Below are 15,611 nucleotides of genomic sequence, written 5' to 3'. Positions count from 1 at the left end.
TGCCGAAGGTCCGGAGACCAGTGGCTGAAGCAAGAGGAGTTATTCCAGCAACCATCGGGGCGGTAAGAAGGAACTGATTGGGTGTGGGGCCAGTGGCGCACTTTATACCGCCACATAGAGGGTGCTAGAGTCAACCTGATGGATACCACTGAGGGAAAAATCTCCAGCAACAGTCCATGCCATGAGCATGCACCTAACATGGTATGGATATGAGCACGTACTTAAAGAAGAAAAACAAGTTAAGGGTTCATATTAAGCAGATCAAATATTATTTTTACCTTACTTCAATTACAAGTAAAACAAGGCCCATTATCACATTAAGTTTAGTCTCAGACGACTAAACAAATTTGGCTTACTGCAAGCAAAGTGTCAGTCAGGGTTCTGAATATCTATACAGGGAAAGGATCAGAAAATGCGTTCAGAGAATGAGAACCTGGAAAGCCTTATAGAATTTGTACAATGAAAGAAGCAAAGTCTGAAGGCATAAGCCACCTGATATGTAGCCTAATAGTATCAATACAGATAGGGTGGTCCAATCGGACTCTTACAGCTACAAGGTTCACATTATATTTATTTATTTGGATTTAACATTTCAAAGAATACGTATTCAAAAGGACCCTGAAAATAATTAGACTTACAGTAACAACCTGGCAACATATCTATCTAATATAAAAATAAATTAACTCTGCCAGTCAGCAGCCTTACATAATCAAATTAACTGTACGTAAGACATGCTGGTCCCAGGATATTAGAGAGATAAGATGGCTGAGGTAATATCTTTTATTGGACCAACTTCAGCAGTTGATCCACTAAAAGATATTACCTCACTCACCTAACAGAAGTTGGTCCAATAAAAGGTATTACCTCAGCCATCTTGTCTCCCAAATAATCAAATTAAGATAAACAATCTATCTACCTGTGGAATAGAATCACTGTAGCATGAACAAAACGAACTAAATGATGCTAGAAATGAAGGCTATTACATTTCTCAATAAGCTTATAAAATACCATATGAGGAAAAAAGACATCGGTATTTCAGAGTACATTTGCAATTACTATAAAAGGGTAGTACTCAAAAATATATTACAAAAAAATACTGGAGAAAAGAAGAAGTGAAATAGGTTGCAAAGGAACAAGAACATATTTTATATAAGTAATATACACAAATTCTAGCACAACATAGCAAAAGAAAGCACTAAAGTAATATCCTTCAGGCCAAAATATACTCTTGTTAAGTCAAAGCTGACAAAACAAAGGAACACCAATATTAAAATATCAGAGAAACATTTTAAAACTAAAGGTAATCAATGTAACACTTGCACATTCACACAAAGTTCATGATAACTTACGGTGCCTTTGTAGAGTAAAACACAAGGGATGGGGGAATATGTCTAATTACAGAGTAATTTCACTGTTTACTTTTTACTCCTCACTTAACAAGAACAACGTGTAAACTGAAAAATACAGAAGATTTTAAAAGTCTGCTTTGGCTCTGTCTAAATAAGGCTTTTTTAAAGCCATATGAGTTTATCTTGAAACTAGCACATAAAATGTATTGCCTAATGGACCATGTTCTTTAAATATGTGGGCAATGAAAAAATAGAATATTTTGAATACTAGCAATAAGCAGTCCCAATCAGTGCATCACACTTCATTAGTCACATTACTTTAATCTAAATTTTTAAGTTAAAAACCACTAGGGGGTGCTGTTGGAGCAATTATATATAGTAATGACTATATGGGACTATGTAAATTGTTGCCTCTTCAGTAACAATTTCATTTATACCTAAGTGTTAGCTTATAAACTGCTCCAAGATTACTAATGTTGAAATTAGGAGTTGTCTCATGAGCTGTTCAAACATTTGGCTAAAGAATGAACACACAGAAATTCATAAACATATATGCTCCCAGAAATAACAAAAAGTAGGTCTCTTTCCTTTGTCACCATGCCAGAATAGTTTATTATGGACCAATGTTACAAAATACAGAATGTCCCTTCCTCTACTTAAAATTAGACAGCAAGGAATATTCTGCCAATCAAGAAGCTCAATTAGCTGAACATTCCTTTATTCCTTACATCCCTGAGTAATTTACAATAAAATAAAACCTATCTTTGTGGTAGATAAAATATTTAATTGCATACTTACTTCATCCATTTTCATACAGGTGCCAAAATCTGCCAACTTTAGATGCCCATGTTTATCCAAAAGCATATTGTCAGGCTTCACGTCCCTGTGTATCAAGCCCATGGAGTGAATTGCATCCAGAGCAAGGACAACTTCCGCTGTGTAAAACTTGGCCCATTTTTCAGGCACATCATAATTGCTCATAAGGTTTACAAGATCTCCACCCGGCATGTATTCCATTACCATGTACAAGTATCGGTCATCTTGAAAGGCACAAAAGAGCTGAAGCAGAAAAGAAGGAAAATTACTCGAGCGATATTTGAAAAAGCAACCTTCTTTCTATTCTGGTTTCATGAAACTCTGTTCTTAGATAATCAGAGATTTTCAAGATTGTTGTAAGGCAAGTTCAATTTGTTTTTAAAGTTTCGAATAAAGACTTTGGCTAATTTAACAGTAATCTAACATATTCTAAACATTAAAACTACCTTATCTCACAATTTTTAAAAACTACTAATTTCTTATTTATTCCATTTATTAAGTGCATCTCATTCTGTTTCTCAGCATGAAACGGGCATCATTGAAATGTCAGCTCCCTCTGAGATACAAGTACAATTCAGAGTACTGGAAATAGCTAAACAGAGGCTGATGTCTCTGAAATTGCTTTGTAATTTCATTTCTGTATTATGTTATAGCTCCCAAATATTTACATAATTATTATTTGGAACTCATTACTGCTGTTTTCCTCTAACATCACCAAGCAAAAGTAGAAATGATAAATGCAGGTTAATGTGTCTATGAAGTGGAGATGCATGAAATGATTAACTTTACTAATAATTAAATATAGCTTGGTATATATTACAGTTAATATTTTAGGTTACTGGTCTATTGAAAGTAAGTTCATTTCTTTGCAAATTGTTCTAGAGGGTTTCATTGAATGCACTCCAGGACTTTCACCTCTAGATCCCAGCCCAAGTAAGGCCAGGCCATTACTATGTAATTGGTCAGTGGCCAGTATTAAAATGAGATGGCGGTATTTACCTTTTACATACAGAGAATCACATCTACACACTTGAAAATGTTTCAAATTATAACTATTTAATTCTTAAATTACAAGTACCAAGAATTTTTTTCCTGCATTTAGGTTTTCATTGTTACAGATTATTGAGGTACATGGGTGCATAAATAGATACTTTATACTTAAATCCACTTTCCTCCTCCACAATAACACAATGAATTGTTTGTGACCTCATGATTGAGCCATATTACAAACACTAATAAAATTAATCTGGCAGAATAGATTAGTAGAAAAAATTTCAGTTCACTCACATATTTTTGTACTGTAATTGTAATCTGACTCACAATTTTCCCTTCACACAAAAATTATTATAATTTCAAGTAGAGTACTCATTTGAGGCTGTTTTGTAAATTCCATTTCATTTTATACTGCAGCTGAAGTGATCAAGCTAAAAGTTAGCCTATCAATATGGACAAATATAAACTAAAACAAAATCACTGATCCTGATTCATAATTCAGTTACACTGGTGTGACTTCTAAATTGAGATCTGAATCTAACCCATTATTTGAATTTAAATGCATATTCAAAACTGACCCAAAAATTAAATACTTTTAACTTAAATTTAAAAACTAGAGAAAAACACTCCTTACTTGAACCACCCAGGGACTGTTGGCAAAGGCCATGATATCTCTTTCTTCCCAGAAAAAGGCTGAATCCGATCTTTTTATCATTTCAAATTTACTAAGAAGCTTCATTGCATAAACCTTCTGTGATGTTTTATGGCGAACCTGTTGGTTAAGAAGGAGGGAAAAAATTGTGTTTTTAAATAATTATAAAAAACAAAGTAAAACTAATTTCTTACCTGCTAATTGTTTTCTGTGACATGGCAAGTCCCCTACATCAGGTGGTAACCAATCCAGATTTCTATGTCTGCAATTTCTAGGCAGTCAGGAAGTCTGTAACTTGTTGAGAACTTCCAAAGCCAAAAGAAAAAACCTTATAGCTCTACTTAACTTCTAGCCATTCTGCCAGAGTCTGTTAATCAAATAGGGTATTTTAGAGGGTGTCTATACTGGAGTCACTATACAAAAGAAACTAATAGGCAAGAGTAATTTGTTCTTCACTGATATGCTGCCACCTTTATAAACAATGGGTCGGCACAGCAGTGACCTGACCTCACTCAAGAGAGACACTGCCTTTAATGAGACATGCACCAAGCTTGAGATTCAACTGGGAGGCTGGCACTGAGAGAGATTTCTTTTGAAACTGCTCCTTGAGTACACAACATCCAAATATTCTAGAGCTCTTAAAAAGAATGGAGACAAGATGGAAGTTAGCGGAAATGCTCCTCCCTCCCAAAAGTCTCACTGGTTAAGGACAGACAACCTCAGGAAGCTGGCATCTAGTCAGATGGATTCCAATGTTAACTGATTGAGACTATCTACTGCAACAAAGCACTTGGAGAGAGGTTCCTGAAATTAGTCTTAGAACTTTGGAATTTCCCAAAATTCAACTGGAACAGTCTATCTACTCTAGCAAGAATGCCTGCTAGCATGAAAAGGGAATGAAAATGACTGACAGATGACAGAGATATACCCATCATCTATACTAGTGGCAGCCACATCCTTGAATTAGCACTGCACAGATAAAACTTCACAATGCTTTTTGAAAAGGTATCCCGATCTAGAAGAGACTAAAAATAAGTTGTAACTACTGAAATATATTTTTACTGCAAATTCACACATGTAAATGGTGACAATGAAATAAAGCAATCACTGACGAGTCATTTTCATCCACCCATTTAGAACACACATGCCCCACACTGAAACAACAAAATAAACCAATATGTGAAAGCCATCAGGGCATGTGGAACAGGGGTAGAGGAAAAACATATTTTTAATCCCTTATACATTTTTATTCTAACAAGTTTAATTGCAGATTTTAATATTCATAAATGTCTCCCTTTTAATACTATTGAGCTTTTTGTTTCAATAGTACCTGTTGCAGTGAGTTCAAGGCTTAATTATACATTGTTCAAAAAATGTTTTCAGCTGTTTAAAATGTTTTGATTTTTAACTTTATAAGACATCATCTTGTTATTCTCCTACAAGAATAGTAGAAGGTACAAGGTAAATAAGAACACCCAACTGAACTTCTCTATAGATTTCATTATTTTATATACCCTTATGTCACCGCTTATCTAAACTGTCTCCATATTGCCATGTCTAGTCATTTTACATGTCCTTCTAATTCTGCTATATTCTTTTTGAAATGGAACAGCTAGAACAGCATTCAAGCATCTCATCTATCTATAATAGTATGGTAACATTACAGTATTATTCTCTATCCTATTCCTAAAGCAAGCTGGCATTTGTTTGCTTTTTTTTTTTTTAAACCAATGCTGAGGAAATGCTTTCATTGAACTATTCACAGTTACACCCTAAACGTTTTCCTGAGTTGTTGCAACTAATATTTACAAGTAACTCCACTTGTTCCTTCTAGCATGTTACCTTACATTTGTCTACATTTCATTTCACCTACCAGTCTTGCCCAATTGTCTAACTTTGTTAGGATCTTCGGATAGTCTTGACTAGCCTAAAATGTGTCATTTGAAATTTTACTACCTCAATGTTCGCCCTCTTTTCCAGTTCAGTAAAGTATTAAAACAACATGTCTCACTACAAATCCTTCGGGCAATCCACTTTAGCGTCCTTCAATGTTGAAAATTGACCATTTATTCCTATTTGTGTTCCCAATCAGTTCCTCAGTCCATTTAGGCTCTAACTGAATAAATGGTCTAAAACTTGTATGACAGTCTAAATGAGAACTTATATCACAAAATCTGGAGTAGTTCTGGAAAACTCTAAATAGGCAGAGTTTGGACACATAACCCTGTGGAGATATTTGATAATCCCTGTGACATAAAAGACAGACTAACTGGCACTTTAAGGACCCACTAAAGGCTTTTAGTATCCTTAAAGGGATGGGTTCAGACATTATGACAATATAGTATTGAAGTGAAACAAAATTCAAAGGACAGATGTCTGAATTCTCCTAAAGCTTCTTTTGTGGAATAAAACAGATTATGAGTAGAATATGTAATCAGAGGTAAGATACCTGAATCACACAGAAAGAAATTTATTGCATCTCAGATATATGCATGTATCTCCCTTTTTGGTTTTACAAAAGGGATTCAGCTTTCTTTTACATAGTAAATAACCTAAATTTGTAAAACCAGAATCAGAAGGTTAGAGATTTGATTGGTGTATTCCAGGACAGACCATTTAGTAAAATCAACTAGAAAACTATTGCTCAGCTAGCGACCAATTAAGTTATACAATTAAACGTTTATTTTAAGAATGTATCAATTTGCATAACAGCATATTGTGACAAAGTTCCTCCTCTGCCATGGTGGGTCCTGCGCTTATCGGTGGATTTTCTCGCCTCAGAGGTTCATGGCAGCCCTCAGTTTGGCCACTTTCGTGGCTCAAATCTGCCGTTCACTCAGTTAGCCTCATCACTGGCCAGCATGGGGAAAGGAAGAAGAATAATCCCTGCAGTCTCTGCTGATCCACCTACTGGATCGGGGAACAGGCCAGAGACCTTCCCCTCTGGTGGAACCCACAATCCAGTTCAACTCCTCCGGAATCAAGTAGGGAGTTGGGGGTGATGGAGGGAACCAGGGCCTGCCCTCTACTCCGGGTTCCAGCCCAAGGCCCTGTAGATTGCAGCTGTCTACAGTGGCTCTTGTAACAGCTGCGTGACAGTTACATCTCCCTGGGCTACTTCCCCATGGCTTCCTCCCAACACCTTCTTTATCCTCACCATAGGACCTTCCTCCTGGTGTCTGATAATGCTTGTACACCTCAGTCCTCCAACAGTCCACATTCTCACTCTCAGCTCCTAGTGCCTCTTGCTCCCAGCTCCTCACATACACACCACAAACTGAAGTGAGCTCCTTTTTAAAACCCAGGTGCCCTGATTAGCCTGCCTTAATTGATTCTAGCAGCGTCTTGATTGGCTGCAGGTGTTCTAATCAGCCTGTCTGCCTTGTTTCCAGAAAGTTCCTGATTGTTCTGGAACCTTCCCTGTTACCTTACCCAGGGAAAAGGGACCTACTTAACCTGGGGCTAATATATCTGCCTTTTATCACTCTCCCGTAGCCGTCTGGCCGGACCCTGTCACAATATGTCTTATGCTCCTATTGATCTCATAGTAAAGTCTTTAAAATGTGCACAGCCTCTTGCCTCCCCTGTAACCATGGAAACCTCAACCAAACACCTCATTCTGAGGAGCTGCCGGCATTACAATTCCTTGAGACAATAAGCACTAGTCGTAGGAGCAGAAAAATAATCAAGGCACAAGATACTCTGGAAAGCAGCCAAAACATGTCTTGAAACATCATTAGGTAGGTGTATACTATGTTCTTGAATACATGAGCTTTGTGCTGCCTAGACAGGTATGCACATTTTAGGGATCAGCCTCTTACACAGCCTGTTACTAGGCTACAACTTTCTAGATGGTTAGTTCATGGGAACTGTAGATTTAAAAAAAATTATCCATATGCTGCAATACCTCTAAAGTATATACAATTTAAGGCATTAAGGAAATGTCCTAACATAAGATTACTTGGAGAACTAATTCCTTTCCTATTCCAATTATCAACATCGTGCACAGAACTGTTGAATACAGTGGAAGCTATATTACATAAACCAGAGCTTCCATAGATCCTTTTGCTCAGTTGCAGAAGAAATATTGGCACAGAGGCCCTCAGAGAAAAATCTATTCATCAGAGGCATTGGGATAAAACTGCCTAGGGTCAGCCCTAAGTCATGCCACCAGTTTATGATTCTAAGCGATCACTCACTACTGGGGGATCAGAGTAGCAGTTTTGGGGTTGGTGTGGCATGCACAGCTGACTTTATGCCAAAGGAAATTTTCCTGCCATTAGAGAAATTCTCCACTGGCCAGTTACAGGCAGAAACCAAATCCTATGTAGCACATGTCGAGTGCAAAGCAGTGGGAATGGAGACAAGAATCTGTCCCACTGACTGGGCTGGGGGTGTCAAATTATCAGGTGGCTAAAAACATTTCCTGAGAAAACTACAGGATACATCCACTATCTTGGTCAGCACTGAAAAACAGAAGTACCTCAAGACAATGAATAACTGTGGCAATGACACATCCACAGATTTGCTCTGTCCTGAGCAGGCCACATGTGTGAAAGGACCTATGGGAGATCTCTCTTGTAGTATCAATATGGCCACCAGTGAAGCAACTAATTTAGAGGCATCTTAGATGGAAGAATTATCAAGCCATTTCCTCAAAGCAGTGTGTATGTGTGAGTGTGTGTATGTATGTATGTTCACTGAGGTGCTAACATTTGTCTAGGCACCCGTGAAATTGTTCTAATGCAGTAAATTGCATCCAACTGCACTGAAAAGAGATGCTGAAGTTGAAAGAAACTTATATCAAAATATAGGGGAAAAATCTGTTAAATTTCCTTCATGTTGCCACCATGCACTAAAGCTAGTTTGATTCACGTATGCTTTCTTAAAGCATCACAGTTACTCTATGGCCTGGTCCCTGCTTCGTTAATGAAATGTAAAACAAATTAATGGTGTCTTAAAAGACAAGTCTCCCCAAGACACATTCTGCCACCACATAAGAGGTGCACTGAAGACCCTCCCAATCACTATATCAAAAGGTAATCTGCATATTGAGGAAATGATGCGGCTGTTCTAAATAGTCAGCTTTCTCCATGCATCAAATCTAGTACTGATAATGGTGCCAAGTCTTGTCATGCCAAACTTAAAATCCTAGCGCGCAGAAAGGTTTTGAAAGTACCTAAAATATCACAAGATGTGCTGCTGATGCAATAAAGAGGTAAACTTAGTTAGTCTCCTAAAGGAGGTGGTTTCAGCTGGTAGAGACAAAAGAAACATCTGCTCCTTTTATATGGGCTAGCATTGAAGCATGCACCCTGTCAGCAGGCAGAGTAGATGCAATAGACAATGCGCTACATGTTTAATGGCTACAATTAAATGGTAGCCCATTTACACACATCTTGACCAGTGTGGTCTTCATGAACTCCATAAGACTGCAGAGATTTAACACTGAAATTGTGTAATACAGATCTCCCAGAGACACTGACTACCCGAAGGTATGGTAAATGGACCTAACACACTCTGCAACTAGGGGTAGGCCTTTCCCTATTGTGTAGGCAGGGAGCTCTTATGGTAAAGCATTATGCTAGTCAGCAATATCACTGGACCATAACCCAGTACTTTGTGATAAGGCACAAGAGAAAAAACACAGGAAACCACTTATATTTGAATTTCAATCAATACGATTCCCATCCTCCCCCCCCCCCCCCCAAGAGAAAACAATATGCAAAACCACATACTGAATACACATTAACCTCCTTCACGTAAACTATTGGCCTTAATCTAAATATACAATATTTGTTTTATGTCTGCCTTAGACACCAGTCACAGCTCCTCACTCAATGCGTAATGAAAGGAATTGGCAGTTGAAGATAGATGCATCCTATTCACCCTCCCACCAGGTGATTTCTACATTCTTAGGTTGCTCATCAGCTATTGGTCTCTCTACACCCAAGGCTAGAATCCAAGAGTGGAGTTTTATTACTTTTGGAGCACCAGAAAATTGTTTTTCCACCAAAGTCAGAGACTGAGCCCAGAGCCAATTGGTCTCCCTCTGCAGGGCTGACATCTAGGGACAGGAGAAGCGTATTTGTTAATCTATGCACAAGACTAAATGCCACAGAATGTGTTGTCCCAAACTGAGTAGGCAGAACACGGAAATCAGGGAAACTAATATGCATTAGCTCTCCTTTCTTGGGGAGCTGCCATATAGGAGCTGCAAATTTTGGGGAGCTGGCTTTCACTGCAAGATCACCCTTCTGCTAGATAGGTTAATGTGCCATCTTTTTGGCTTGCTTTAGTGCAGCAATATTTATGATGCAGAACAGTATGCACTGTTCAGAGAAAATGTAAATGTTTTGAATTTTGTTGATTTAATTCAGATCTTCAATCTTATTTTACTCATGGTGGAGAGATTAAAAACACTCTCACTGTTCATCTTAGAAAAGAGATGGCAGAGGGGGAATGAGATAGAGGTCTACAAAATCATGAATGATGGAGACAGTGAATAAAGAAGTGTTGTTTACCCCTTCACATAACACAAGAACCAGAAGTCACGCAATGAAATTAATAGGCAACAAGTTTAAAACAAACATAATTTTTCACACAACTCACAGTAAACCTGTGAAACTCATTGACAGGAGATGTTGTGAAGGCCAAAAGTATAACGGAGTTCAAAAAAGAATTAGATAAGTTCATGGAGGACAGGTCCAACAATGGCTATTAGCAAAGATGCTCAGGGATGCAACCCCATGTTCTGGGTGTCCCAAAACCTCTGACTGCTAAAAGCTGGGACTGGATGACAGAACGGATCACTCGATAAACTGCCCTGCTCTGTTTACTCTCTCTGAAGCATCTGGCACAGGCCCCTGTCACAAGACAAGATACTAGACTAGATGAACCACTGGTCTGACCCAGTGTGACCATTCTTATGTTATTATGGTGCCCTCTGTTTTTAGAGCCTGTCAAAGCAAATTCCTATCTTGGTTGTAAACTGAACTATATGTTTTAATTATTGCAAATCATCATCCATGATTGTTTGAAAAGACTTATGATAATATTCTGAATGCAGCAGACAGTGATAGGGCTTAGAGCTCAACAATTTCAACTTGTATTGAACCTTCTGAAGTCAAAATGTCTATGTATACCCTCATTATGACTAAAGTTAGTACAGCGCCATGAATGGTATTTTTCAGTTCATTGCTATTCTAGATTCAGCAAAATGTTATGGTTTTTATATATTATACAAGGCTAATAACTACAAAATTGAGTGATTTTTAAAAAATTCTATATATAGAATTTATAGAATTTTTGGCAGCTTGTAACACCCTTATAGTAGAGCAAATACTAAGTCTAAATTATATAATTTAAAAATAATTACTTGGGATGTATCATTTTAAGTTGGAATGAAATGTATAAAAAGATCTGTGTAAATCTGAGTGTGTCAAAATTCCCTCCCTCCACCCCCAACAATTATTTTAGGCCTTCTTCTGGTGCATTTGCTGAAACCAATGCCAGGTCAAAAACACATACATTTTAATCTGAACATATTATGAATGTTAACACACATTACAACATTCTTTTCCCTCTTCCTCCTGTCTGATGGAGGAAGGACTGTACTCCACATTAGCCCATTTGCACTCTGGCTTTCTCTGCTAGCCCATGGACCAAGTACATACCTACAGCACCTCTCCTAAGCACTTCCCGTTTCTACGGTCAAGAGAAACAAAAAAAAATCTCTATTAGAAGTTTTGCAAAGTAACACTTGATACAGGAATCAGTAGTGGAAGGCGGACAGAAATGAGGCCTACAGGGAAAATTTCCTCCTCACAAAATTATTTGCAGCAGCTCCTCTTCTGTCAAGTGGGGTCCAAAGAAGTAGTTTCTCTTCTTCTACCACTGAGAGCAGACAGATTAAAGATGCACTGTTGGTATTGAGTAAAGCCCTGATGAGAGAGAGTAAATCCCTGCGATGCCTATATTTTGTGGGCTCTCCGTTAACTCTGCTGCAACCAAGCAGAGCTCACCTAGCGGTACAGTGTGTAAGAGCTGCACTCTTACATTGTCACACAGGGATGACCTTGCCAAAAAATCACTGCTTTTTCACACTGCCCACATGAATCACATCCAAACTTGCAAGTTACTCATGAGTAAGGCTGCGATTTAGTCACGGAGGTTACGGAAGTCACGGAATCTGTGACTTCCAGCAGCCTCCATTACTTCAGCTTGCAGTGGTCAGGAGCTGCAGGGTCCCCCCACCGCCCGCTGGGGCAGGAAGCTGTGGGGTACCCCTCAGCTCCTGGTGGCCGGGAACCCCCATCTCCCTGCCGCCTGGGGCAGCGCAGCGGAGGAATCCCAAGCTCCCAGCAGGTGGCAGCAGGGGAACCCCCGAGCTCCCGGCTGCCAGGTGTGGCAGTGAACCCCAGCCACCAGAGGTGGCGGACAGCTCTGGGCTGCTGGGGAGGAACCCAAGCTCCTGGCCCCCATGGGTGAGCTCCCAGCCCCTGCGGGCAGCCAGGGATGCCCAGAGCTGCAGGCGACAGGGTACCCTGCAGCCTGCAGCTGCCCTGCTTGAAGTAGTGTGAAGATCCGCAGATCCCCATTTTGTCAAGGATATTTTTAGTCAAAGTTAGAGACAGGTCACTGGCTCCGTGAATTTTTCTGTTTTGCCCGTGACCTGTCCATGACTTTTACTAAAAATATCCGTGATAAAACCTTAGCCTTACCCATGAGTCATGCAAATGTTGTTACAGTTGCTATTTTCGCTCTCCCATTTATCTTCCAAACTATTATTTCATTTTGGAAAGCATCTTAGGCATATTTCGCATGTAAGAAACTATCCAAAAAATGTTATTCTATTTAAACTGCGACAATTTTTTTTAGTTACAGTAATTTTAATGAAGGAATCCAGTACCTAATTAAGACAGCAATAAACCTATTACAAAGTATAGGGATAGGGGATGAAAACTTTTTCTAATTATTTTAACTAGGGCAATTTGTATTTACTCGTCAAGACATATCAAATCTACAATATTTCTCTTTGAAAATTAACCCAGCTTGCTGCAGAGGAAACCAGCAATACAAACAACAAAAGTTGTCACGAACCTTATGTGCATGCCCTGTTTTTTCTTCAACATTCTATTTGTTAAAATACTCTGGATAATTTTCTTGGCTCTGTTTTTATTATTTCACCAGCCTTGGGAACTGCTAGCAGTTTTATAAATGGACTATAAGTGTCTAATTTCATTGCAGCTTCTCTAAGTATTTCTACATCCTTTCTTGAAGTGTTATTTTGTAACTACTTACAGCAATGCTTCTTGGCAAAGAGCAAACATTCTTTTTTTCCCCCCTCTTCTTCATAGAAAAAAACAACTATCACAAAGCTGTGAAATTTATAGGCACTTTCCAACACAGATCCCAGCTGGTCCTACATCTATTATATTTACAACTGTCATAAATATAAAGGGAAGGGTAAACCCCTTTGAAATCCCTCCTGGCCAGGGGAAAGCTCCTCTCACCTGTAAAGGGTTAAGAAGCTAAAGGTAACCTCGCTAGCACCTGACCAAAATGACCAATGAGGAGACAAGATACTTTCAAAAGCTGGGAGGAGGGAGAGAAACAAAGGGTCTGTGTCTCTCTGTATGCTGGTTTTCTGCTGGGGATAGACCAGGAATGGAGTCTTAGAACTTTTAGTAAGTAATCTAGCTAGGCATGTGTTAGATTATGATTTCTTTAAATGGCTGAGAAAAGAATTGTGCTGAATAGAATAACTAATTCTGTCTGTGTATCTTTTTTGTAACTTAAGGTTTTGCCTAGAGGGGTTCTCTATGTTTTTGAATCTAATTACCCTGTAAGATATCTACCATCCTGATTTTACAGGGGAGATTTCTTTATTTCTATTTACTTCTTTTTTTATTAAAAGTCTTCTTGTAAGAAAACTGAATGCTTTTTCATTGTTCTCAGATCCAAGGGTTTGGGTCTGTGGTCACCTATGCAAATTGGTGAGGCTTTTTATCCAACATTTCCCAGGAAAGGGGGGGTGCAAGTGTTGGGAGGATTGTTCATTGTTCTTAAGATCCAAGGGTCTGGGTCTGTAGTCACCTAGGCAAATTGGTGAGGCTTTTTACCAAACCTTGTCCAGGAAGTGGGGTGCAAGGTTTTGGGAAGTATTTTGGGGGGAAGGACGCGTCCAAACAGCTCTTCCCCAGTAACCAGTATTAGTTTGGTGGTGGTAGCGGCAAGGACAAAGGGTGGAATATTTTGTACCTTGGGGAAGTTTTGACCTAAGCTGGTAAAGATAAGCTTAGGAGGTTTTTCATGCAGGTCCCCACATCTGTACCCTAGAGTTCAGAGTGGGGGAGGAACCTTGACAACAACAAACTTTTAAAATGAGAAGTCGGTGAAAACATATATATAAAATTTAAAGTAGGTATTTTAGAAATATTACACACACACACACACTTTCAATTTTAAAATTGTTGATTTATCCTACAACCGCACTTGGCAGCCTTGGACACATCAAAATCAATTGCCAAGGAAACTATGGATGACCCAAATCAGCAGATGGAGTGTTCTCTAATCTCATCTTTATGTAAATTTCTAAATAGGTATTTACATTGGGTAATATACCTTGAAAACAAACTATTTGGATTTTTAAATTAGAAACAAAAATTAAGAAAAGAAATTTGGAATAAAAACCTTGTATGTAAATAGTATTAACTGAATGCATTATAAAACTGTTGTCCCATGTACCAAGAGCAAGAGAGAACTGTGGGGAAAGCCTTCTTGTTGCACTATTGACACTTTACCAACAAAGGAGGTTTCCTGATACTATTGTGGCCAAGAAAAAAACATACCTGGCACAAGCTAAATACTCTGAAGCTGCCCTAGGTAAGGGAAACAGCTTTTCAGTTCTTTCCCTTGCAACCCACCATTATGGGTAAACTATTTTTGAGGTCTGATTTTATGACTTCAATACACTACTAAGCTTCAGCACAGGAAAGAGTGTTAAGGATATAATGTGAACATTTAATTCCCTTGGATTTCTTTATGTCACAAAGTTTATATTTAACAAGGAATTTGATACTAAATTACAACAAGCAAAGAATTAAAAAAAATAAATCCATGTTTGAAAATGTGCATACTTTCCATTAAAAGTGTGGCTCTAAGAGTATCTAGTTGGTGCAATAAATCTAGCTGACAAGTAGTAATCAGATGATGAGTAGACATTCTTACCAACTGTACTTCTCCAAAAGCACCTCTTCCAATCACCTTAACAACATCATAGTCTTCAGCTTTCATTTGTAAAGCTCGAATTTTTTCCACAATTTTCTCATCTAAAACAAGTTTAAAGAATGACGTCATAAAGACAGATCTGTAGCAGAGTGAGAACAGCTCTGGTAATATTTGTCATCCAGACGATAAAAACAAGCCATTTGAATACAAAAGTTAAAATTTGCAACTAACAATTTCCTACGTTGTTTTTAAACCATTTGCTCAGAATTAAAATCCATAATTGCAGTCTTTTTGGTATTTCTTGGTAAACAGTTGAATGATCATCTCCTCATAACTGTGAAAACTAATACTATTCTAATTTCAGTTGTAGTCTACCTAATGCCTTAGAAACATACACTTTTCAAGCCTCCAGACACATTTTAGCCATTAAGGACCCAACATGACAACCTTGAACTTTTACTCCTCTGCCACCTGCTGTGCTGCCTCCATCCACTAATATTCTTTTGATGAGGGTATTACGTTAAAGTACCAAGCACATTCAGCAGCATGGCAGGTACGATCTGCCGGGA

The 15,611-nt window shown here is 38.4% G+C and overlaps 1 protein-coding gene across 2 annotated transcripts in view; it reads right to left on the bottom strand.

Moving 5' to 3' along the window:
- ROCK2 (Rho associated coiled-coil containing protein kinase 2) overlaps window positions 1-15,611 on the bottom strand; it is a 171,623-nt gene that overhangs the window by 79,233 nt on the left and 76,779 nt on the right. For both annotated transcript variants that reach the window (XM_048845516.2, XM_048845517.2), the window contains exons 3-5: window positions 15,043-15,143; window positions 3,793-3,930; window positions 2,148-2,408 (exon numbers count right to left, since the gene is read on the bottom strand). In XM_048845516.2, the coding sequence (XP_048701473.1) occupies window positions 2,148-2,408; window positions 3,793-3,930; window positions 15,043-15,143 (500 nt within the window). The remainder of the gene's footprint in view (window positions 1-2,147; window positions 2,409-3,792; window positions 3,931-15,042; window positions 15,144-15,611) is intronic.

Source organism: Caretta caretta, chromosome 3 (assembly GCF_965140235.1).
Source record: "Caretta caretta isolate rCarCar2 chromosome 3, rCarCar1.hap1, whole genome shotgun sequence".
Lineage (NCBI taxonomy): Eukaryota > Metazoa > Chordata > Testudines > Cheloniidae > Caretta > Caretta caretta.
The sequence above is the reverse complement of the archived record's forward strand: the minus strand, read 5'-3'. Positions and strand labels throughout refer to the sequence as shown.